Genomic DNA, 23,764 nt, shown 5'->3' with positions numbered 1-23,764 from the left:
CACCAGAAGAAGCAAAAAACAAGACCCATTTTCCCCTCTTTTGCAGATCACATCCCTCAGAGCTTGAGGCGTCTAAAGCCAGAATTAATCTAGTAATGCAGGGACATTAATGGCTACTGTTTACCTAGCTTCAGGGAATGACAAAACGAAAGCCAAATAAATCAACTAACACTTTTTGAACTTAAAGTCACTTTATTTAATATTCAAGTAACAAAAACATAATGGAGCACATTTCCAGCATGCAAAACACAGACAGAAAAGCAAAATATGTATCAGAGCTGTATGAAAATCTAGTCTTCAAAATAACAAACATATTAGTAAAAAAAAAAAAAAAAGCAAACATCTTAGTGCCATGTAACTAAATGGGCCTATAAACATAATTATCCCAGTCCTCCAGTGGTGTAAATCAGCATATCTCCATTGAATACAATATTCCTATGCAGATTTATACCTTCTGTGCCTCTGGGTTTAAGGAAGTGAGCATTCTTTGTACTTAATTGGTGACATTCACATACTCCCATCCCAACACAGTACAATAAGGCTTTGTTTAGGGTTCTGCACTAGGGTTAGGGGATGCAGTTCATCTCCGCTGAGCCTTGTGGCTTCACCACAGCCTCTGTGCTGCTGCTGCCCTTCCACAACGGATGCATCCTTTCTGGCCCTCTGGATTCTTGTGGCTCCACTCCAACCCACCTCTAAACTCCCTTTATACACTCTCCTATTTGGAGCTAGTGTGGAGATACACATGGGGTGCATAGCCACTCCACCTGGGGACCCATCCAGCATGGGCTCACTGCAGGGCTTCAGTCTTGTGATGGGCCATGTGCACGTGTGTGTGTGGACTACACGCAGTGTGAGTAAGGAGATTCATGATACACTGTGCTTAGGAGTTTAATAGACACACAACCAGTGTGTGTTGAAAGGTGACACCGTCAATACCTCCAGACATTAAAAGGATCAAATTGTTGGGGAAATATTCTGCCTTCATTTCTGTTCCATTTCAGCTGAGTTCACAAGCTAGTGGATATAGAGAACTCAGACTGTTACTAAGAACGAGAGCAAAATCCCATCACAGCTAGCTATCAAAATGGCTGCTTGGGAGGGAAGGGATTCTAGGATCCCTCTTTTGCTTATCCCTTTAAACCATCAAGGCCCCTTATGAGAAGGATCCTCACTCTGCCAACGAGTCACTGTTCAGAGACCCATCAAAGATACCCCTTGAGTCAGACCTGCTCAGATGACAGATGATGCTTCCCATCCTCTGACTGAGCCAGGTCTCTTTTTTGTGCTCTTGGCCTTGAGGACTCAAGCAGATTGTATTGTCAAATTGACCACTGAGAAGAGGATAGTGACCCTTTAAGGAGTTAATATTTAAATCAGTATGGGAAGAATTAATACAAGGAAGCCCTAATGTCAGTGAAGAGAGTTACACATCTAATGCTCTATGGGATTCCTGCTCCAAATGTAACTCTAATTAATTCTAAATGAGAAATTTCTCTGGCTTCATTAAAGATGACATCTGCAGGAATACCAGTTGTTCACAAAGGTTCTCAGCTCTCACAGAAAATACCATGCCTGCGAATAACAATGGATTATGTATATTCCCTGATGGGATCAGAGGAAATAAATACACTTTGGTATCACAGGTTACATCTAACGTCTAAGTAAGGTAAATCAAATTAAATATCACACCAAATCAGCATCATATAATACATTACAGTACCAGGGAAGGAAGTGTCTGGGTACAAGTGATGACCAAGCACAAATGTGGGATCTGCCTGTCTATGCTCACTCTGCTTAAAGAAAGGCCACTGGAATTTCGTTAAAGCACACAGCATATAACACAGCAGGCAATGATTGTTTAGCTCTTTAACCTGCGGTGGCAGGGCTGGGTTACAAAGCTAGGGCAAAGATACACTATCATTTAAGCAAAGCATTGTCGCTTTCTCTGACTATAACTAGAGGTTACGTTAAGGTCTCCAGGATCTGAAAAAAACAAGAGACAACTCTCTATACCTTGCGTGAAATTGAATGGGGAGGTGGGGAATGAAGTGGTGTGGTGCTGTTTTTCCATACTGCTCTGTAATTAAGATCAGCCACCAGCGTTTCTGGAGACAATTGCCTTTTGTTACTAGTCAGCACAGAGATTTAGGTTTAGCAACCTGCCTTGCAAAGGCCTATCATGCCTGCTCTCAGTGCTATTTAGTTTTTAGTCACAAACAAAAATGTGATCGTGATTGATTTACATGGGTTGCAAACTCCAGCTGTGTTCTGTTATTAAATAGAAATGTAAATCAATTAAAAGAAAGAAAACGGTGCATGGAAGAACCATGCTTTTGGCTTTCATAAGCTCTATTTGAAATACTAACCATCTCTTTTAAGTATGAGAACAACTAGAAGAACACACACTGCTTTTTTTATGGACTTCGTCATACTGGGGACACCAGTACAAAGTCAAATCAAGGTCACGTTAACAACCAATGAAAATGCCCTACACCTCACCACAGTAAACCAAACAAAATAAGAAAGAGTGAACCTATGTACAGGCCTATGTGCCTCTTGTTTAAGCACTCTTTTTGGTTTGTTTTTGGATTGCAAAGTGTTATAAAACAATAGTGTATCTTTGACCCCTGAAGGACTTCTAGACATAGTCATATTTTGAAGGGTATGAGCGTTTCCCATCATCGCTACGAGCAGTGTCATTGTATGCTGAGACTTTTTTACTTTTGGCTTCAGATTCGTAGCCAGTACCAGCCTTATATGGCGCAGTCTTGTAGGAGATATTCCGTCCTGATGCATTGTAGGACACTGCCTTGTAACTGAAAGAGAAATAAAATATGTCGGCAATGCAGACTCTGTGACAACCTCCAATATCCACTCTGCTGTGAACTTTATTCCTGTGAGTTCCTGGATTTAATGCAACTGATTAAGCGCTATATTAATTCCTATTATTTGTATGATAGTAACACTTGGAGGCCCTGATTAAGATGAGGGCCAAATGTCCACAAACAGATTGCAAAATTCTCTCCTTTAAATTTGTTATTTGAAATGCTTCACCAGTTTCTTCCACGAATAATTCCTGGTCTGCAGATTGTTTGAATTACAGATTGAAAATGTAACAATGAAACATACAGGGGCAGATTTGCATCTGGTGTAAATTGTCCTCGCTCCTTTGGCTTCAGAGATTCTATGACAAGTTACACAATTTGCAACTCATGCTGTAATGTATATAACAAAGTTAGCCAACCAACATAGTCATAGTGCACATTTTGAACTGTATGTTTGATTGTAAAAATTGCAATTCATACTTTGTTGATACATATATCACCCAGTCATGGAAGAGAAACAATATCATGTGACTCATGTAAGTAAACAACACTATACAAGTAAGTATACTGTATTCTCAGGCGGCCCACAGACATCATGATTACAGCTGAGCAAATAATTGGTTTTGAGTTCCAGGGCCAAAATGAAAAATCCCTCCCCCCTGCCTCCCACCAATTTGGTTGAATTCAAATCCAAACCAATTTTTTTCTAGATGTTTCACTGTATTGAAAAACTTGAGAAAATTAATGTTTGTGAATCCATTATGAATGCTTTTTGGGTTTTCATTTTGGTTCTTTTTGGCTCTTTTTCGCCGTTGTTTGTTTGTTTTTGTTTTTTTTTTAAAGTGACCAAATTTCAAAATGAAACAAAAAGTTTCAAAACAAAAAATCAAAAAGAAATATTTTTATTTTTTTTTAAATCTTTTTTTGGCCAAACTATGCCAAAATTCAGCCTGAATTTGCATATAGTTTGCCCCCCAAAATGCACTTTTCAGTCAAATTACTATTCTCTGAAAAAAAATTGCCAAGCTCTAATCATTCTATCCTTCGTAACCTGGGTGTGCTATATGATTGCAGCTACTACGTATCTGGTCCATGGGCTATATACATTTTGCACATCCAGTGCTTGCCAGGGTAATCTAAACTAGAGATCTGTGATGTGCCATAAAATAATGAACCCCGCAGGAGACTGTCCATCACTTCCTAGTGCACAATCAAACACTGTTTCATTACCAGCAAAGCTTCCAACTTAGAAGCATTGGGACTTACTTGGTTTCTTCTGGTACCAGTCCCCTGCAGGCAATGCACATCATAACGCCTCCTACCAGGGACAAGCCCCCAGCAACCCAGCCAACAAATAAGGCTGAACCAAAGGTATACCTACAAAATAAAAAGACAAAGGGCCCGTAATGCTGTAGGGGTGCAGGAACTCCCCATGCAATTTGTTTCGAAGTGTGTTTAAGATACAGAATTCTCTCCTGGAACACGAAGTCTCTTCTACCACATTGGTCTCTCTTAGCAGAGGTCTTTCTTAGTTTTTATCTTCAGATTTCCCTCTGTCCCAAAAGGAATGAGAGTGACTATATCCCACCCCAGCCGCACAAGTGTTATCCATGTTGTAGAGTGGACGGATGCGTTCTCCCTACTCCTCTGGTTTGGATAGGTGAGCATGGACATCCCTCAGCTACATTGTTTGTGTTGCTTGTTTATTCATTTCAACCTTCAAAGTGCCCACTGAAGGCAATTGACAGACTACCATTAACTACACTGGGCTTTGGATCAGATCTTAAAGCGGGATTAATCAGTCATAGGAGGACCTCCACACCTCCCCAGTCTCACCCCAAGCAGGAGAATAAGCAAGTAGCATATCACCACTATAGTTACTTCTACATCAGGCACGCCCCCTTCCCTGCAGGCATACTCAAAAAATGACATTACTGGGCAGCCCTGTCCTCAGCTGCTGTAATAGCCTCTAGGGACCATTGGCAGCTGGTACAAATTACAGCAGGCTGAGTATGTGCTTGGGGAACTGGCTTTGGATAGAGTAGATCCCAAGGGTGGTGTAAACTACACTGTGCACTCATCACAGCTAAAGATCTGGCCTGATAAATCCATCTAGCCATAGCATCAGAACTGATCTGCAAACACAGAGTACATGCCATCACTACATGCTTGTTGATTCTGGGGCAGCCATGGCTACTGCATGCCAATGCTAACATTCTTCTCCTGAGCTATACTGACCTCCCATTGACTGCTCTTCCAAAAGGAGAAGGTTACCTTGTCTGGATTGTCTGCATCGATCCTTGGTACATATTGGCTGTTGACATCCAGAAGTTTGTGACCAGCATGTTGGCAAATACGGACACTCCGGCAATAGCACATAGACCTGGGAACAGAGATAATATGGGCCTGGGAGCAAGATTCCCCACTACCTTATATGTCAGGGAGTCATTCAGATCTCTGAAAAAATGGGAGTAAAGTGCTACCTACCATTTCGACTGCACTCATTTTGCACAAGTTATACAATGGCAGAAGCACTGAGACTAAGAATTGTCAGGTTTCCATGTGAATTGCTCCATAATGGAGTGCTCTGGAATCAAAGCATTCATTAGAACCCAGCCCTCCCTTTCCCCCACCCAAAAAAACCTTCTCTAGTAGAGCTGGTAGATTTTTTCAGTTCAACCTTTTCTCAACGGAAAACCATTTTGAGACATGTAAATCCTGATTGCTGAAAACCATCTCCCCCCCCCCGTTTTTGAGATTTTGGTTTTTCAGTGAAAAACTTCAAAGAAAGTATTTCCATTGTCATCTAAAATTTTCATGTGGAAAAAAATCATTTCACAGCCATTGGGATATTGGGAAAGGGTGCAAATAGAAGCTATGAAAGTTTTCTGAGGTTGTGAATGAGGAATCCAAAAATCCCTCTTGCAAATCTGAAGTCACAGATATCCCTGCCCCAAAGCGGGAAGGAAAAGACTCGAACCCATCACATTACCAAAGTCCTCAAAAGTCCCCTGCTTGCCAACCAGGGGATACCTTCCAAAAGCCCCACCTATCCTTTATCCAGCTGCCAGGGCCTCTGGCTCCCCTTAAGACCCTCTATTTGCAGCATGCTGACAACTGAAAATTTGGGGGCTGTGGAAATCAAATGGGTTTTAATAGCCAAATAAAAATGCAAGTAGGACTTTATTGATGGCAGGAGTTGGAGAGCTTGAGGAGCCAGGACCACAGAAATCAGTGGTGTTTCCATCTTAGGAATCAAATCACTCCCATTATTCTAGTATCTGCGCATGTCACAGTCTTTAATGCATTTATCCTCCCAGAGCCTCGGTGACTTTGGGAAGTGCAAAAATCCCCATTTTACAGAGAGTTACTTGAGGTCACACAACAAGTCTATAGCACAGCAAGGAATCAAAGCCAGGTCTCCTGAAGGCTAGGCTAGATCTAACCATTGAACTATCCTTCCTTTTGACTTTGCTCTCCAGCTCTAATATGCCACATGGTAGCTGAGGCCTTGCCTGTATTTTAGATAGATAATATCTTCCATTCATTGTCTTTCAGTGATTTCACAAATGTAGAATATATGGGTGGGGTTTGCAGAAACTTTCACTGTTGGCGTAACTCTGCTCCCTGTGAAGCCAGTGGGTAAAATTATATGTATTTTAAATGCAAAAATGAACCCACATTTTTGAAGCCCTTTCTTTCATCCAAACAGTGTATATTGTACATGCTTGAACTGTATTGTTTGAGGTCACTGGGACAACCTGCCTGAGTAAGTGCTCAACCTGTGTAAGCATTGCAGAAATCAGGCCTTCATAGAATGATAGAAATGTAGGCCTGGAAGGGACCTCAATAGGTCATCTAGTCCCATCCCCTGCATTCAAGGCAGAACTAAGTAATAACTAGACCATTCCTGACAGGTTTTTGTCTGACTTATTCTTAAAAACCTCCAGTAACGGAGATTCCACAACCTTCCCGGCTATTGTTCCAGTGCTTAACTACCCTGACAGGAAGTTTTTCCTAATGTCCAACCTAAATCGCCCTTGCAATTTAAGCCCATTGCTTCTTGTCCTATCCTCAGAGATTAAAGAAAAACAATTTTCTCCCTCCTCCTTGTGACAACCTTTTATGTACTTGAAAACTGTTATCATGTCCCCTCTCAGTCTTCTCTTCTCCAGACTAAACAAATCCAGTTTTTTCAATCTTCCCTCATAGGTCATGTTTTCTAGACCTTTAATCATTTTTGTTGCTCCTCTCTGGAGTTTCTCCAATTTGTCCACATCTTTCCTGAAATGTGGCACCCAGAACTGGACACAGTTCTACAGCTGAGACCTTATCAGCACGGAGTGAAGTGGAAGAATTACTTCTCGTGTCTTGCTTACAACAATCCTGCTGATACATTCCAGCTTCAGTGAGAATATGGACTCAGTTTCTTTACTCACCTGCAATGGATTGTGGGTAAATCTGTGATGAAGAAATTCCCTTAAGCATCACCACTTTCACGGTTGGTTGCTTAGTGCAAATACAGGGGTAAATTCTGCTTATTTATTGATGTAAGTCATGTTATTTGAATCTCTGGGATTGCCCACATGAGGAAGACAAGAATGACTAGATTTTATTGGCAGTCCCAAATATTCAAAAATCATGAAACTGTCTTAAAAATCATGACATTTTAAAAGTAATAATTTCTGGGATCTTTTTATTTGTTGTCTGGTTTTTGAGCTTTTAGGGTTCATGTTTTCGTGCTGATTTCCATCTCCATGAAAGCTAGAAACTTACATTTTTATTAAATGAAAACTGAGGTTCTCATATATTTACATGACTCTGGGAGCTGAGGCCTTAATAAAAACACCAGAAATATTGTCAGAGTTGGTAGCACTGCAGTTTGCAATTCTGAAACATTTGTTCCCTGTGCATCTTGACTGTATTTGTTCCTTTGCTTTTTTGTTTTACAAAGACTTCCTCAATCTTAAATTCAGCTGCTTGCTGAGCTTTGCACATAATAGAAGAAATTGTGTAGAGCACAATGACTTACCAGCCACAATAAACATGATGCCAGAGGTTAGAGTCATGTTGGCTTTTGCGGAGTCCTCCATATTGCCAATTCGAATGCATTTCAAGGCGAAAATGGACACAAGGAGGCCAATGGCACCCAGGACGATGCCCACGATCATTAGGGCTCTCACAGCCTGGAACATTGCTGCAAAACAAGCAAGGAAAAAAATATTTGACTACATAACATGGGGGTGTAATCCAGGCTGCGGCTGGGGATAGCCAACATGGCCCACAGCAGGCATTGCTGTTTCCAACCAAATGAATTCTCAGAGAAGAGCTGATGGAGCTGTTTGGACATTTTCCATCAAAAAAGATTTTTCACCGGCGCATGGGCTTTTCAACAAAAAGGAAAATTTTCATCCCCAAAATTCTGTTTTTGTCAAGCCATTTTAGGTTTTCATCGATAAACCAAAACCCAACATTTTTTGGTTTTGCTTTTAGCAGCCAAAAAACCTGAACATTTTTGGTTTTAAATTTTAAGCTTTTCAGTTGCCAAAAGCTGAAATATTTTCAGCTTTGGGTTTTTTACCTTTTTAAGGAAAATCTGAACATTTGCAAAGAAAAATATTTGTGAAGATGAAAGCATTTTTCTAGGGTGAGGGAAACAATCATTTCCTGAGTAGCATTTCTTGAGGAAAGATGTTAAATCTGTGTCTCCATGAACTATTCCCATTGAGCATACTCTGAACCTGGCATGTTGACCTTCTAGGTGCTCTTCCACATAGGAGTGAGCTTCGTGTCCCACACTGTAAGAAGCAAGGGAAGAATGAGATTGGCCCACAGATACATCACAAATGGTCCAGTTAGCTCTAAATGGAATTTGGGCCCAATTTATATTGGTGTTTAGACACCAATGATGCAGTTAAGGGCCTGTCAGCATCTTTGAGCACCTAAATACCTTTGCAAATCTGCATCTTTATCTTTATCATTTACAGGATTCCCCCTTTTCAAATGGTGTGAGTAGAGTTGGTTCAAAAATTTTTTTTGTCAAAACAGTTTTTCATAAGAAAATGCCGGTTTTTGACAAAACCAACATTTTTCATGAAAATTTATTGATTTTGGTGAAATTTTACTTCAAAAAAAAAAAAGGAACACAGTTACAAAAATGTCAAAATGGACATTTTGGGAACAGAAAGCTGTGATTTTTCATTTTGAAATGATTTTTTGTTTTGAAATGTACTTTATTTTATATATTCAATTAAATTCAAAAGTGCAAATTGGAAATTGAAACAAATTGTGAGACAGCATGGGCCAGATTGTGAATGGTTTGCAGGGGTGAAGCCCATGGCCAACAGATTTTAAGATTTTAAACGCCACTTCCTGCAGCTCCTATTGGCCAAGAACGGTGAACTGCGGCCACTGGAAGCTGTGGGCGGCTGTGCAAATGTAAACAAACTGTCTGGTGGCCCACCAGCAGATTACCCTGATGGGCCGCGTGCGGCCTGCGGGCTGCAGGTTGCCCACCACTGATCTAGAGTCTCTATTTACAGCTGTGCATGGCTATTGCAAAGTATGACTAAAATCAGGAAAGTAGGATTTCACACTCACTTTTCATGGGTGTGAATGGCAACACAAGGTGCAGGGCATGGGAGACAATGAGGTCCACTGTTTTTCAGGTATTAGACTTGCTCCATTGTTGGAGATCCAGAGACAAAACTAAGGATTAACCAGGTATAGCAATTTTAAAAAATGCAATAAAAAGAAATATGGCTACCTCACGGTGGCTTTATTCTCTTTGGTGTTTTATTACAGTAAGTCAGAGGGGTGTGTTATGTTTATTTCACTGGCTGGTGATGAGATAAGCAGATTTGGTTGGTACCAGATGTTGCTCATGGCAAGTGAGCATGTGGAGTGGTGCAGAGCAAAGAGCAGCAGCTTGTGATTTATGCAGAAAGTTATGCCAATGCTGAGAAGTCACACAAACAACCCCTTTTCACATAAGGCTTCAACTGAGCAAACAAATTCTGAAAAGCAGATTGAAGAGTTGACACACGCTCTCATACAAAGCTACTGTATGTTGGTTCCCAACTGTAAACCAACTTATTGTGACTCATCTACAGCAACACCTCTTAACATCCCTCAAGCTGCCTCTCTCTCTAGCAGAGAAAAAAGAAGGTGTATGGGTGTTTGAATATCAAGAAGTCTTTCTCATGAAATGGCATCTATTTCACCTCATCCACAATTTCACACTTGGCTGCAGACGTTTATTGGCAATAATGTCTGTGCCAGTATTCATACCAGTTGTTGAAGACCCCATGAGAGATGAGAAGGTATCAGAATAACAGAGATGGTCAAATAACGGGAGGATGCAGTCACAAATATGTTTGTAAAGTACCATTTGTGATTTGATTTTGGTACATTTGGGCCTCTTTTTGTCATTCCATGAACATTCCAATGACTGAGTTCTATTTATGTCAATGCTGTTATGGGTATTAATACCTGTGTTTCTGCAAGAACAAGCGTACTCATGAGACCAAGAGGACGAGAGTCTCCAGTCTGATCTCATCAGCTGGGAATTCTCTTGGTATGCAGGTGTTCGCAGCTGGCACAGAGCTGGAATAGCCATCTTCTACACTACTCCATAGCCTAGGCTCCGCATACAGAGTGAGCCTAGTAAAGGAAGGGGGAGTGGCTGGAGGGGTACTGTGTTCTGAATGTTCCCAGATCATGTGTTGCTCCTTGTGGGCTGCTACTAGCTGGTGCGGGCTGTGGTAAAGACTCCTATTGACCTGAATGGTCATCAGTTGATGGCATATATGAACTGACCATGAGAGAGAAGGTACTATATGGAAAAGAGCCAGAAGTGAACTATGTGGCATTGCACAGAGGAGAAGCCATAGTACAGAGGGCATTCTCTTCGGTGCCATTCTCTGGTGATTTTAAAGTTTTTAAAGAGTGTTTCCAAGAGTTATGAGGTAGCCTTTTTTCAATTATTCTTTTCACATTTGATACCACAAGGACAACTTGTTGTCCCACAATCACAGAACAGCTGACATAGCTACCTTAGAAAAATTACACTGCAGAACAAGTTGGCAAGGAGTGAAAGGGAAATCTTTGCAATTCTGCCAGCCTTGCCCTACCCCCTTGAGCCATGTTAAGTGGGGAGGTGGTCAGGGGACCATGTAGAAGAACATTAGACTCCCTGCCATTAGGTGGGTTACCTCATGTTTGGGTAGAACCAATAGCTTTGTCAACTTGGCGCAGTGACTCACTTACAGATGAACATGACAAGCAGCACTGAACACATGGAGAGACCCAACCTGAAATAACCATGGCTTTCAGTGGGATTGGGCTGTATTGACAATCCCAGGTTATTTTTGCTATGACTCATTCTGATCATCAGGTATGTCCTTATCAGCTGATAACAAGTGTTAATAAACCAGGTATTTTCAGCCTCCCACTCATCAGCACAGAGGTGTGATTTCATTATTATTCATCAGAAATCAAGAGGCTGATGGATAAGTGTTATCAGCCCTGAAGGGTGTTCACGAGGCATTTGGTGCAGAGCAGGAGGAAGAAGCAAGAAGAAAAGTACAATGTTCCTTTACTCATTTTTCTTTACAAAGGCTGAAGTTTCATTTCAACCGCTTTGGTTTCAGTGAGAGCACAAATTGCCTGAGATATCACCAAGCAAGGCGTGTGCTGCTGGCTGAGTGACAACCGGTGAAATTAATACTCCGTAGCTGTGAGTAAGCCACTATTGAATAGAATCAATAGTTCTGGTTTCCTCTCAGGGAGTGATAAGCTCTCCCCTCAGTGCTTCCTACAAATGTCCGATAAAATATTACAATATTTGGGTGCGAATAAGAGGATAGGAGGGTTGCTCTGATTCTCAGACGTCACTAGCACATTCTGGATCAGATAAACTGGTACATTCCAGTTGCTTTCTGTGCCTCTGGTCTGGTGTGACACAGCCATAGAACAGCCATAGATTGCGCTCTATGTTTCAAAACACTTTAGTCCTAACCCTGCAGTCATTGTGGAGAAAAATCTCTGAGTGAAGTCCAGCATGGATTGGAGGATTGAGACCTGAGTTAAGGAATTGACTCCCTTGAGGTGGTAAGTCCTTTATTTTAAAAACAGCAGTAGAGCACTGTCCCTGTGTAGCTGAGCTGCAGAAGACCAGGCAAGAGGGGACATTGCTTTGCTAGGGGATGACTGACATGTCATGAGTTTTTCCAATACATTGTTCATGCCAACAGAAGAAAAAATGAATTATTATGCACTAAGTTATATCCCACCCCACATGGGTATGGAAGGTGTGTGGGAGAGAGAACAAGATACCTCATTTTCTTCTATCCCACATAGGGGCCAGACACAACTGTAGTCCGTGCATTCGCCTCCCTCTGGCATAAATCCCTTTGAAGGGTGGGGCTTAGGCTCCTCCACTCCCCTTGTCATTTCCTCCTCAGCTCAGCCTATAGCCTCTTTGTGGCTCAAGTCCCTTGTCTTTGGAAATGGAGTGTGTTAGAGAACATGTGATAGGCCAGATCCCCAGCTGGTATAAATCAGCATAGTGCCACTGAGAGTGGCCATTGTCTATATGACTGCAATGGAGCTATGAAATGGAACTACCCAGACATCTGTTGGGAAAATAACACAGCTGGGCACAGATTATCCAACAAGTTCTTGGAATGTATTGGAGACACATTTTTATTTCAGAAAGTGGAGAAAGCTACTGGGGGGAGGCTGTTCTAGATTTGATTTTGACAAATAGGGAGGAACTGGTTGAGAATTTGAAAGTGGAAGGCAATTTGGGTGAAAGTGATCATGAAATGATAGAGTTCGCAATTATACGGAATGGTAGGAGGGAGAACAGCACAATAAAGATAATGGATTTCAAGAAGACAGACTTTAGCAAACTCAGGGAGTTGGTAGGTAAAATCCCATGGGAAGCAAGTCTAAGGGGAAAAACAATTGAAGACAGTTGGCAGTTTTTCAAAGAGACATTATTAAGGGCACAAAAGCAAACTATCCCACTGCGTAGGAAAGATAGGAAGTATGGCAAGAGACCACCCTGGCTTAACCAGGAGATCTTCAATGATCTAAAACTCAAAAGAGAATCCCACAAAAAGTGGAAAATAGGTCAAATTATAAAGGATGAATACAAACAAATAACACAAGTATGTAGGGACAAAATGAGAAAAGCGAAGGCACAAAACGAGATTAAACAAGCTAGGGACATAAAAAGAAACAAGAAAACATTCTACAAATACATTAGAAGCAAGAAGAAGACCGAGGACAGAGTAGGCCCATTACTCAATGAAGACAATAGCAGAAAATGTGGAAAGACAATAACAGAAAATGTGGAAATGGCAGAGGTGCTTAATGACGTCTTTGTTTCGGTTTTCACCAAGAAGGTTCGTGGTGATTGGACGTCTAACATAGTGAATGCCAGTGAAAATGAGGTAGGATCAGAGTCTAAAATAGGGAAAGAACAAGTCAAAAATTACTTAGACAAGTTAGATGTCTTCAAATCACCAGGGCCTGATGAAATGAATCCTAGAATACTCAAGGAGCTGACTGAGGAGATATCTGAGCCATTAGCAATTATCTTTGAAAAGTCATGAAAGATGGGAGACATTTGAGAAATCTGGAAAAGGGCAAATATAGTGCCCATCTATCAAAAGGGAAATAACAACAACCTGGGGAATTACAGACCAGTCAGCTTAACTTCTGTACCTGGAAAGATAATGGAGCAAATAATTAAGCAATCAATTTGCAAACACCTAGAAGATAATAAGGTGATAAATAACAGTAAGCATGGATTTGTCAAGAACAAATTGTGTCAAACCAACCTGACAGCTTTCTTTGACAGGGTAACAAGCCTTGTGGATAGGGGGGAAGCAGTAGATGTGGTATATCTTGACTTTAGTAAGGTTTTTGATTCTGTCTTGCATGACCTTCTCATAAATAAACTAGGGAAATACAACCTAGATGGAGCTACTATAAGGTAGGTGCATAACTGTTTGGAAAATCATTCCCAGAGAGTAGTTATCTGGAAGGGCATAACAAGTGGGGTCCTGCAGAGATCGGTTCCGGGTCCGGTTCTGTGCAATATCTTCATCAATGATTTAGATAATGGCATAGAGAGTACACTTATAAAGTTTGTGGATGTTACCAAGCTGGGAGGGGTTGCAAGTGCTTTTGAGGCTAGGATTAAAATTCAAAATGATTTGGACAAACTAGAGAAATGGTCTGAAGTAAATAGGATGAAATTCAATAAGGACAAATGCAAAGTACTCCACTTAGGAAGGAACAATCAATTGCATACATACAAAATGGGAAATGACTGCCTAGGAAGGAGTAGTGCAGAAAGGGATCTGGGGGTCATAGTGGATCACAAGTTAAATATGAGTCAACAGTGTAATGCTGTTGCAAAAAAAGCGATCATCATTCTGGGATGTATTAGCAGGAGTATTGTAAGCAAGACAAGAGAAGTAATTCTTCTGTTCTACTCTGCGCTGATTAGGCCTCAACTGGAGTATTGTGTCCAGTTCTGGGTGCCACATTTCAGGAAAGATGTGGACAAATCAGAGAAAGTCCAGAGAAGAGCAACAAAAATTATTAAAGGTCTAGAAAACATGACCTGTGAGGGAAGATTGAAAACATTGGGTTCATTTAGTCTGGAGAAGAGAAGACTGATAGGGGACATGATAACAGTTTTCAAGTACATAAAAGGTTGTTACAAGGAGGAGGGAGAAAAATTGTTCTTCTTAATCTCTGAGGATAGGACAAGAAGCAATGGGTTTAAATTGCAGCAAGGGAGGCTTTAGGTTGGACATTAGGAAAAACTTCCTAACTCTCAGAGTGGTTAAGCACTGGAATATATTGCACTGGGGATTTTTAAGAGCAGGTTGGACAAACACCTGTCAGGGATTGTCTAGATAATACTTAATTCTGCCTTGAGTGCAGGGGACTGGACTAGATGACCTCTCGAGGTCCCTTCCAGTTCTATGATTCTATGCTGATTTACAGCAGTATCTGGCCCTATATTCACAAAAAGAAAAGGAGTACTTGTGGCACGTTAGAGACTAACAAATTTATTTGAGCATAAGCTTTGAGCATAAGCTCACTTCATCAGATGCTGTAGCTCATGAAAGTTTATGCTCAGATAAATTTGTTAGTCTCTAAGGTGCCACAAGTCCTCCTTTTCTTTTTGCGAATACAGACTAACACGGCTGCTACTCTGAAACCTGGCCCTATATTGTGATTTCTGCAAATTCACATCAGGCAGAAGACAACAGAAAAAGTTATCTGAGTTGATATAACATTCCATTCATATTAATGTCCATGTGCTATCACTCACCCTGAAGATGGAATGTAACGTGAAAACATTCGGGATAGGAAGCATTGTAATTTTAGGTGAAGGTATTCAACAATCAGAAATCTTTGTAATAAAATTACTTTTAAAAGGACAGTTGTTTAAAAGGTAGAAGGGTCGGGAGGGTTCTAGTCTTGTCCAAACTGAGAGTATAAAGCATTCAAAAGTTGTCATTAGGAGCACTTAGTGGCCATATTTTTAAAGCTAGGCTCATGAAATGCACATACACCTATCTTGCACAGAGACCTGAAGTGTGTACAGACCTGGTATTTGAACACACATGGACAGTCAGCTGCTCAAGTGGCTATTTGCACACCTCATTGGCATGCACACATTAGGGGGTTCTGTACACAAGTTAGGGACAAAAAAGACATCCATGCAATTGCACATATCTCCCTTTGAAAAATCCAGCCAGTGATATAAATTAACCTCAGATTTTTAATAGTCATTCAAATATTTTAAAATTAAATAACAAATCCCCCCACCTTTCCCAATCAGGAGCAATGGAATTATCCATAAAATGGATGTTTCAGAAAGATCTGCCAATCAAGCAATCTGATTGGCTGAATAGCCTTTGATGATTTGTAATAATTCCCATCATAGCTCATCATTGTATTTTTCAACCCAAAGAGAAATTAAAGAGACTTATTTTTTTAATGTTGGTATGAATAATATGTATGAAGATCCACATGTTCAAAGATATTTAGGCGCCAATGGGAGTTAGGTGCCTAAATACCTTTGAAGATCTGGGCCTAAATGCTGTGTGGAACAAAATGATATAATTTGATCTAAAGCAACATCATCTGTACTCCTTTTACCAGAACAGACATGAAAATGGAACCCTACTACCAATTAAAATTACCGAAATATGGATATCATTAGGGATTTTTAAGAGCAGGTTGGACAAACACCTGTCAGGGATGGTCTAGATAATACTTAGTCCTGCCTTGAGTGCAGGGGACTGGACTAGATGACCTCTCGAGGTCCCTTCAAGTTCTGTGATTCTATAATTTCTATGATCTTTAAAAAAAAAAAACAATTTAAAGCCAGGTCATTCCAACTTTACATTTCAGCAATGCACTATGGAGAATAATACGGATCGAACCTCTGTTTTTGCAGTATGACCTTTTTGTGACTGTTAAATACATTTTCTTATTCCTAGAGATGGATGGAAAAAAGTTTCCCATCCTGCAAAAATTTTTGAAATTTTGAAAAATGATTTGGGACTTGAATTGGGATGAAAAGTCAAAAATCTCAAAATTTTCACAAACCAAAAATCCAAAAAAGGCAGATCAAGTCAATCAAAATGTTTAATTTTATTAATTTCCAAATGTTTCATTTTGGAAATTCATTTTGATTTTAACCTTTTAAATTTGTGTTTATTATTTTAGTATAAATTAGTTTAAATTTCTAAATGAAAAGTCATTTCAAACTGAAAAACAGAACTTTTTGTTTCAAACATGTAGACACAGGAAATTCGTCAAAATTGACGCCTTCCTGCAAAAAGTTTTGATTTTAATGAATGGACATTTTTCCTACAAAAAAAATGTTTCATTAAAAAATTCCTGACAGGCTCTACTTATTACATTACTTAAAGAGTAATCTAATTAAGAACTGGCTCTTGCCAATGATAAATCAGCGCAGTCAAACCTGATCATCACTGTAGCTAAGGGAAAATATATTGCTGTCTTAAACCATAATTAGTCATGTACAGCTTTGTTAATATTTATTAAATAGATATTTATTAAAATAAAAGCAACTCCAGGACAGCTAGCTTCAAATGCTTTTTTCTCAAAATGGACATAATGCATTGTCTACCAGTCATAATCCAGAATGAACACAGGTGTATTTATTAAATCATATCTTTACGGGGATGCCCGGAACTTTATCAAGCAACAAACACAAAAGCAAAAAAGTTTGTCTTCAACTGTACAGTCTCTGGTGACTTCTCAGACATGAATCAAGTCAGTCATCAAAATGAACAGAACAGGTGTGAAACACTAGGATCTGTTCTCTGCTTTGCACAAGTCAATATGCACACAAAAGGCCGTGATTTGCCACAGCTCTGTATCCTGGGCAGTTATTTGCACCTGTGCAAGGAGAAATGGGTGTCAAATGCCACTGAATCAGTGACACAGTATTAATTTTTTATTCCACATTGCACAGGTATAAATGACTGCATAAAGTAATGGAGAATCATACTGATAATTCCGATCAATTTTAATGTTGATCCAGCCTCGGTGCATGCTAGTGCTTTGTAAATTACTCAAATGCTCAAAGGCAGAAGTGACTTCTCTAGCGTAAAATGTCTGGATATTTGTTTATAAAATGGTTTTGGTAATAGGGATTGTACCCTGATTTCAACACTCCTGAGTTTGCTACTGACCCCTCTCACACCCTTGCTCTGAGTTCTTTACTGCCTTGCCCATTTACACCTGGGCAAAGTGACTGTAAAATGCTACTGGATCAGAATGGTTTTGCACCAAATTTGCATTCACTTTGCATGGGTGTAACTTATTATACAAGTGACTCAGCAGTAGAGAATCAGGCCCCAGGGTAAATAGTACAGTAACCAAATGGGATATGGACTGTGCCGTATTTTAACAGAAATTTTCATACACCTGTCCCTAACCAACCAAATTAGCTTTAGATGAGGTGCCTCAAAGGCCATAGATCAGTTTGATCATTTTGTCCCAATAAAAAAAATTGACTGAAGAACCAAAACCAAAATAAAAAACAAACAATCAGCCAACCACAACCTTCCAGTAAAACTCCATGTACAAAAAAGAGTAATTAAAAATACCCTCTTGCACTCCAATTCCACTATGCCCACTGTTCCGCACCAGCTTTCTCAACAAGAAAATTCAGGATATCCTCTTTCCTTTGGAGGGAAAATGTTTCCACTGGTTTCGTGCTGGAAATTATCAATATGATCAGCCAATAACACTGGAACAGTTAAATGAAATAACTGAACAGCTCTTATCCACCATTTCATATGTGTTTAAATCCAAAGAGCCAATATCTCAGCTGATTTGAATCAGTGTAGCTCTATTAACATCAATGGAGCTATGCTGATTTACTTCTAGTTGAGGACAATAATATAGGTACCAGACAAATATGCATCAATCTGTAATATTTGCAAGATTATTATTTATGGTAACACAACATACATGTGTTGTTATGTTCATGTGCTAAGTATTTTGGAGATAATTTTCCCCCTTGCAAAGCACTTTAAAATATCAGTTCCTGCTATTCAGTGAAAACTGTATTATATTTATCCTTCAAGAAAACTCCAGGGGTTCACCTGGGTCCATCTTTTGCCCCTACCTGGTAGCCCAAGAATGGTGAAATAAGGCCGGCACTCTGTGAAACCTGAACTCTGCCTCACGCAGCTCCTCCAGAGTCCCTGATACTGGAACACGGCCGTGACTGGGTTGTCATACAAATCCTGTGTGCTCCACATGTCTAGTCCAGTGGCCGCGATGCATCCAGCAAAACCCAAAGATGAGACAACAAAGCCCATCACTTGGCAGATTGTTGTTGACATGGTATCTCCCCCTTGGCCAGGATCTGAGCTAGCTCTAATGAAGCCGTAGACTTTACGGGAGCACTCAAGTCCTCTTGACTGAGCCACCAGAAACGCAGCTGCTCTTATCAGATGGTGACCGTTCAGCGGCTTTATTTGCTCAAAGTGTTTTTGCAAGATAGTCCAGTTTCGCTCTTGCTGGGTAGGGTTGTGTGTTTTTTCATTGGCGAGGCAAGAGGTAGGAGCTTTTGTCCTTTAGAAGCACTTGTTATCCCAGAGCTAAGCAGTCACTGCTGGTCAAGTGTAGGGCAACCCGCTTTGAACAAAGTTATGAGGAGCATTACCTTTCCTGAATGCACCTGCACCTCTCCCCATATCTAAACACTTTGGAGTCTGCTACACTTATTCTGTGTAGTTGGCACATTACTGTTAAGAGGGATCAAGGGAGAACTAGACCCACAAATGAATTCCTTATTTTTGGGTAAACATACCGTGCCAGTGCTTCCCAACACAGCATTCCCCAAAGGTCTTCACATACAACATGGGTCTCATTCTCACTGATTTGCTCCTTCTGTTATTATTTACCCCTATCCAAAACGGGAGTAAGACACTCCCAAATCAGGTTGGTAGTAGCAATTTATGCCCACTCTACATTCACTTGGCACAGGTGCAATGTCTACACAAGGTGAAAGGCGGTGGAGAATCAGGACATATATTTTTTACTTGAGTTCTTCAAAAGGTCTGTCACCAAGAGAGGAAAAAGCCAAAGTCTTATCAGAACAGCCATGAAAAACTAAAGGAGTTTTAATAAGAACAAAACAGAATGGATTAGATACTCCAGGGCACCAGAGCTGTCCTCAGTGCACCTGAAAGGAACAGCACAATTGAGTTTCAACCATCTTTCAACCATCATCCCCAGCGCTGAGGTCGGGCAGCAGCTGAACTGGGGCTGCTCTGACTCATGCTGGCATCAAACAGTCCCCAAGAGGCTGTTCTGCAGAGCAAAGCATGTCCTGGCCATCCCCACCACACATGGAACAACCCCAATAACAGGGCAGGAAGAGCGGGTGTGACCTAGAACCAGTTTTACACCATCAGGGGATTTCTCCATATAAAGCCTGGTTACCAAATCTTCTTTAACTATTAATTGACACAGAAATGATTCAAATGGGAAGGTCAGTTGTCCACCCGTCTATCTACTTAGTCAGGTATTTCTAAGGTGCCCATCACTGTGATACCTCAGCCCCAACTATACATGCGTGACACCTGCCAGCATCAATGAGCATTACCCATGTATGCACGGAGAGGAGAACAGACCGCTCGGAGAGCGCCACTTTATTGGTAGTTGTTGATGAAGGCTGAGGGGAGGTGAGAATTAGGAAATTAATTATCTCTTCCCACAGTGCTGAAGTGCTCTGCTCAGGGGAGCAATATAAATTTGCCATGCTGCTCTGCCAATGCATTGCTGTGAGTTACAGGGACCTTCCAGACTTCACGCTCATCAATTCTGATCTAATATACTGTTCCAACTGATTTACTTCAACCCTGACCTAGAAACAAATTCTGTCTTTATCCAATCAAGAAACCTTTCTTTGCTGCAGACATAGTCAATATGATAGCCTCGTTACGAAGCAGAATGAAAGCTACCAGAAAGAGAGGTGAGGTTATCACTAGGATGGGTGATTTACACGAGGGTTATGATGTACTGGCTATCATCGCTGTATCCTATATAATGACTACCCAGGACATCCCTTTTAACACTTCACGTGCACTGCTGCACTGGAGCAAATACATCCTGAGCTTGGCAATATATATAGATTTACATGCAGGAATATTGGGAGAAGATCGTGGACCATCTAGGCCTATTTTTATCATCTGAAGCCATACAAAATCATATGTAATCCTGGTAGAACAGCCACAAGAATTAGCTAGCAGCTGTGCCTTTTGTTTAGATCACTCTCCCTGAAAAGGCTGATGTCAGGCTGCCCTTTGAGCCGATTCACATGGCTTTCTCTTCTTGCTCTAACAAAGGCGACAGAGGTTTGCTTCAGTTGTCCAACCCACAATAATTGGGAACATCCGCTCACAGAATAGTGCCCTGTTCTTTTGTACAATCCAAGATATCGAACTTTTCAAATTACAGGTAGTCGCTAGTTTCTGCCTCCAATGACTGACTGGCAGCAAACAGAATCCTTTCTAGCCTGTATTTTATAGTTTCTGTTATAGTAGCTGAGAGTCCTGTAAAAGGCCCGTTATGAATCTCTAGCACAATCACAAATCACAGGTAGTTCTTGTGAATTGCTTGTGCACTAGTAGATTTCTCAAGAAGGACCTCAGCTGGTGTAAACTTGCATAGTTTCATTGATTTTACTAGAACTGCACCAGTTTACATCAGGTGAGTGGCTGGTCCCCATGTAGCTAAGGTCAGAACTGGGCCTTAAATTTCTACAATGAATGCAACAAATGGGGATGGGTAAGGGTGGAAGTGCTTGTGAGACGAAGACACTGATTTTATGGCTGAAATATTGACATCCTTTGTTAACCCGCCAGTTCAGCGTCTGAACAAAAAACCAATTTTTTCGAGTTGATCTGAAACATTTTTTTGACAGGTTTCAGAGTAGCAGCCGTGTTAGTCTGTATTCGCAAAAAGAGAAGGAGTACTTGTGAAGTGAGCTGTAGCTCACGAGAAAGCTTATGCTCAAATAAATTGGTTAGTCTCTAAGGTGCCACAAGTACTCCTTTTCTTTTTGTGAACATTTTTTTGAAATTTTCAGCAAACTGAAAAAGTACAAAACCTTTGGTTTTGAGTTGAACAAAATGTTTCATCTGATCCAAAACAAACAGTTTTGTTTCTTTTTTGAGGGGCTTTTTTTTACCTTTTTTATAAAAGTAAAGTTCAAAACAAAAAGTAATTTTGAATAAAAATATTGAAACAATTCATTTAGAAAATAGAGTAATGAAATGTTCTGATTTTTTTGAATTTTTTGTTTGTTTGTTTCTGACTGAGAGAATCTGGCAAATTCAGCAAACGTGCAAAATGTTTCAGTCAAGCTGAATCTGCATTTTTGACCATAAAAGGTATGTCTGAAAAATTTCACCCAGCCCTAGCTTTAGCAAGGAATTACAGAATAATTTGAACAGTTAGGAAGTGAGGACATCCCAGTAAAAATGGCCATTGATATATAGAGCACATAAGGGAATACTTGAAAAATCTGAACATATACAAATCAGCTGATCTGGGTGATCCATGGGTCTTGAACCTATGCCTACAGGCAAATTTCACCTCCTGGCTGTATACTTTTAGCTACTGGGCTGATGGAACCCTGACCCCACAGGTGTCCTGACTGGAGGAGTGACTATCACTATTTAGTGGTCTGGCTGTGCTATTTAAGCCAGAAGGAGGCACAGGAAGCTGTCTAAGCAGCTGAGTGAATTCCTAGTTGACCACTACTTCATTGGACCCTGCCTTTTTACCTGATTCCTGAGCTCTGCCCTCCTGCCTTGCTCCTGGTTACTGCCTTCCTGCCTTGTTCCTGATCACGGCTCTGACTGTGATACTTGGCTTGACTCACTGACTCTAATTCCAGCTCTGACCCTTGCCCCCTGACATTGACTCCTGCTCTGACCAGTAAGGATGACTGCCCAAGCTCCGGTCATGACACAAGAGTATTAAAGGGGTTATTTCTGGAACAATACTGTACTGCTGACAATTCCACGGCATGAGCCTGCCCCAGTAACACCATTATCTCCAAATTGCCGGGGACCGCAGTTTTAGAGAAATCTGTGTTCATGTCCTCATCACTGCGCTGCTGTCGCCTCCTCGCCTGTTTTTTCAGCTGCTGGTTCTGCATAAACTGCACGATAATGCGCGAGGTGTTTACAAGGGCCATAACTGCTGCAGTGAGCTGAACGGGCTCCATATTTGCTGTGTTATGGCGTCTGCTCGGGCAATCCAGGGAAAAGGGCGCGAAATGATTGTCTGCCGTTGCTTTCACAGAGGGAGGGAGGGTTGACTGATGACATTTACCCATAACCACCCGCAACAAATTTTTGGCCCCATCAGGCTTTGGGAGCTCAGCCCAGAATTCCAATGAGCAGCGGGGACTGCAGGAACTGTGGGATAGCTACCCACAGTGCACCGCTCGGAATGTCGACACTTGCCTCGGTACTGTGGATGCACGCCGCCAAATTAATGTGCTTAGTGTGGTTGCATGCACTCGACTTTATACAATCTGTTCCCAAAAATCGACTTCTCTAAAATCGGAGTACTTTCGTAGTGTAGACATGGCCTAAGGGATGTGGTGGAACCTCCAGTGCTCAGGGCTATTACTGGTAGCCTGGAAAAATCACTAGTAAATACATTGGAGGAAGCAATCCTGCATTAGCAAGGAGATGGGCTGGGTGATCTAACAGGGCTTTTCCATTAGTAACATCTATCAGAACAACAAATATGTGGCTAGCACTTTCTCTGGCCCCCTAAAAGACGAATCCAGATAGTCACCTCACACTATTAGATGAAGAGAGGACTGAGCACTTTGCACAGCAGTTATGAAGGTTACAGGTGTTTGTATGTACTTAAGCCACTTTGTTTTCAATTTAAACAGATCTGTACTGAAAAAATCTTGGGTTTTACAAAAAGTATTATTCTTTTTTTCCGATTTTCACCCTACTTTTGTATCATTCAAATATATTAAAAATAACTTGTTTTATTAGGAAAATACAATACATTACATGTGATGTATTACAATAATACATTAGTCTGTGTGTATATGCAAAGATGCCTGTTAAAGTATGGCTATGTATTAGTCTAGAAAACACATACTATAAATATACAGGCACACAAACATGAGCATCGGAACGTACTGATGGATCTCACACCCACCACGTACACATTTCAAGCTGTTACCAGATAACAGTTTAAAGATCTGACACACAACAATGAGAAGAAAATGAAAATCTGTATCAGACTACGTTTCGGAACACAAGGAAGGATTCAAACATTTTAAAAAACAAAAACAGGAGAAAAGGATGAAG

General features: G+C 40.8%; 1 protein-coding gene across 1 annotated transcript; it reads right to left on the bottom strand.

Annotated features, from left to right (window-relative positions):
* Window positions 1-172: 172 nt before the first annotated feature.
* CLDN18 (claudin 18) lies at window positions 173-18,931 on the bottom strand. Its single transcript, XM_007056967.3, has 5 exons — window positions 18,532-18,931; window positions 7,861-8,025; window positions 5,103-5,211; window positions 4,095-4,205; window positions 173-2,819 (listed from the first exon to the last, which is right to left on the bottom strand). The coding sequence occupies exons 1-5, from the start codon at window positions 18,749-18,751 to the stop codon at window positions 2,642-2,644; spliced, it is 783 nt and encodes a 260-aa protein (XP_007057029.1). The 5' UTR covers window positions 18,752-18,931; the 3' UTR covers window positions 173-2,641.
* Between the last annotated feature and the right edge of the window lie 4,833 nt (window positions 18,932-23,764).

The sequence above is a fragment of the Chelonia mydas genome, chromosome 9, assembly GCF_015237465.2.
Source record: "Chelonia mydas isolate rCheMyd1 chromosome 9, rCheMyd1.pri.v2, whole genome shotgun sequence".
NCBI lineage: Eukaryota > Metazoa > Chordata > Testudines > Cheloniidae > Chelonia > Chelonia mydas.
Note: the sequence above shows the minus strand (reverse complement) of the source record. Positions and strands in the feature narration are given on the sequence as shown.

Excerpts from the sequence above, each read along its gene's own strand:
- CLDN18 (XM_007056967.3), bottom strand. The coding sequence starts at position 18,751 with ATGTCAACAACAATCTGCCAAGTGATGGGCTTTGTTGTCTCATCTTTG. Across the intron at positions 4,206-5,102 it reads ATGCAGACAATCCAGACAAG|GTATACCTTTGGTTCAGCCT; the intron begins GTAACCTTCTCC and ends TTTATTTTGTAG. Across the intron at positions 2,820-4,094 it reads CTGGTACCAGAAGAAACCAA|TTACAAGGCAGTGTCCTACA; the intron begins GTAAGTCCCAAT and ends TTTCTCTTTCAG.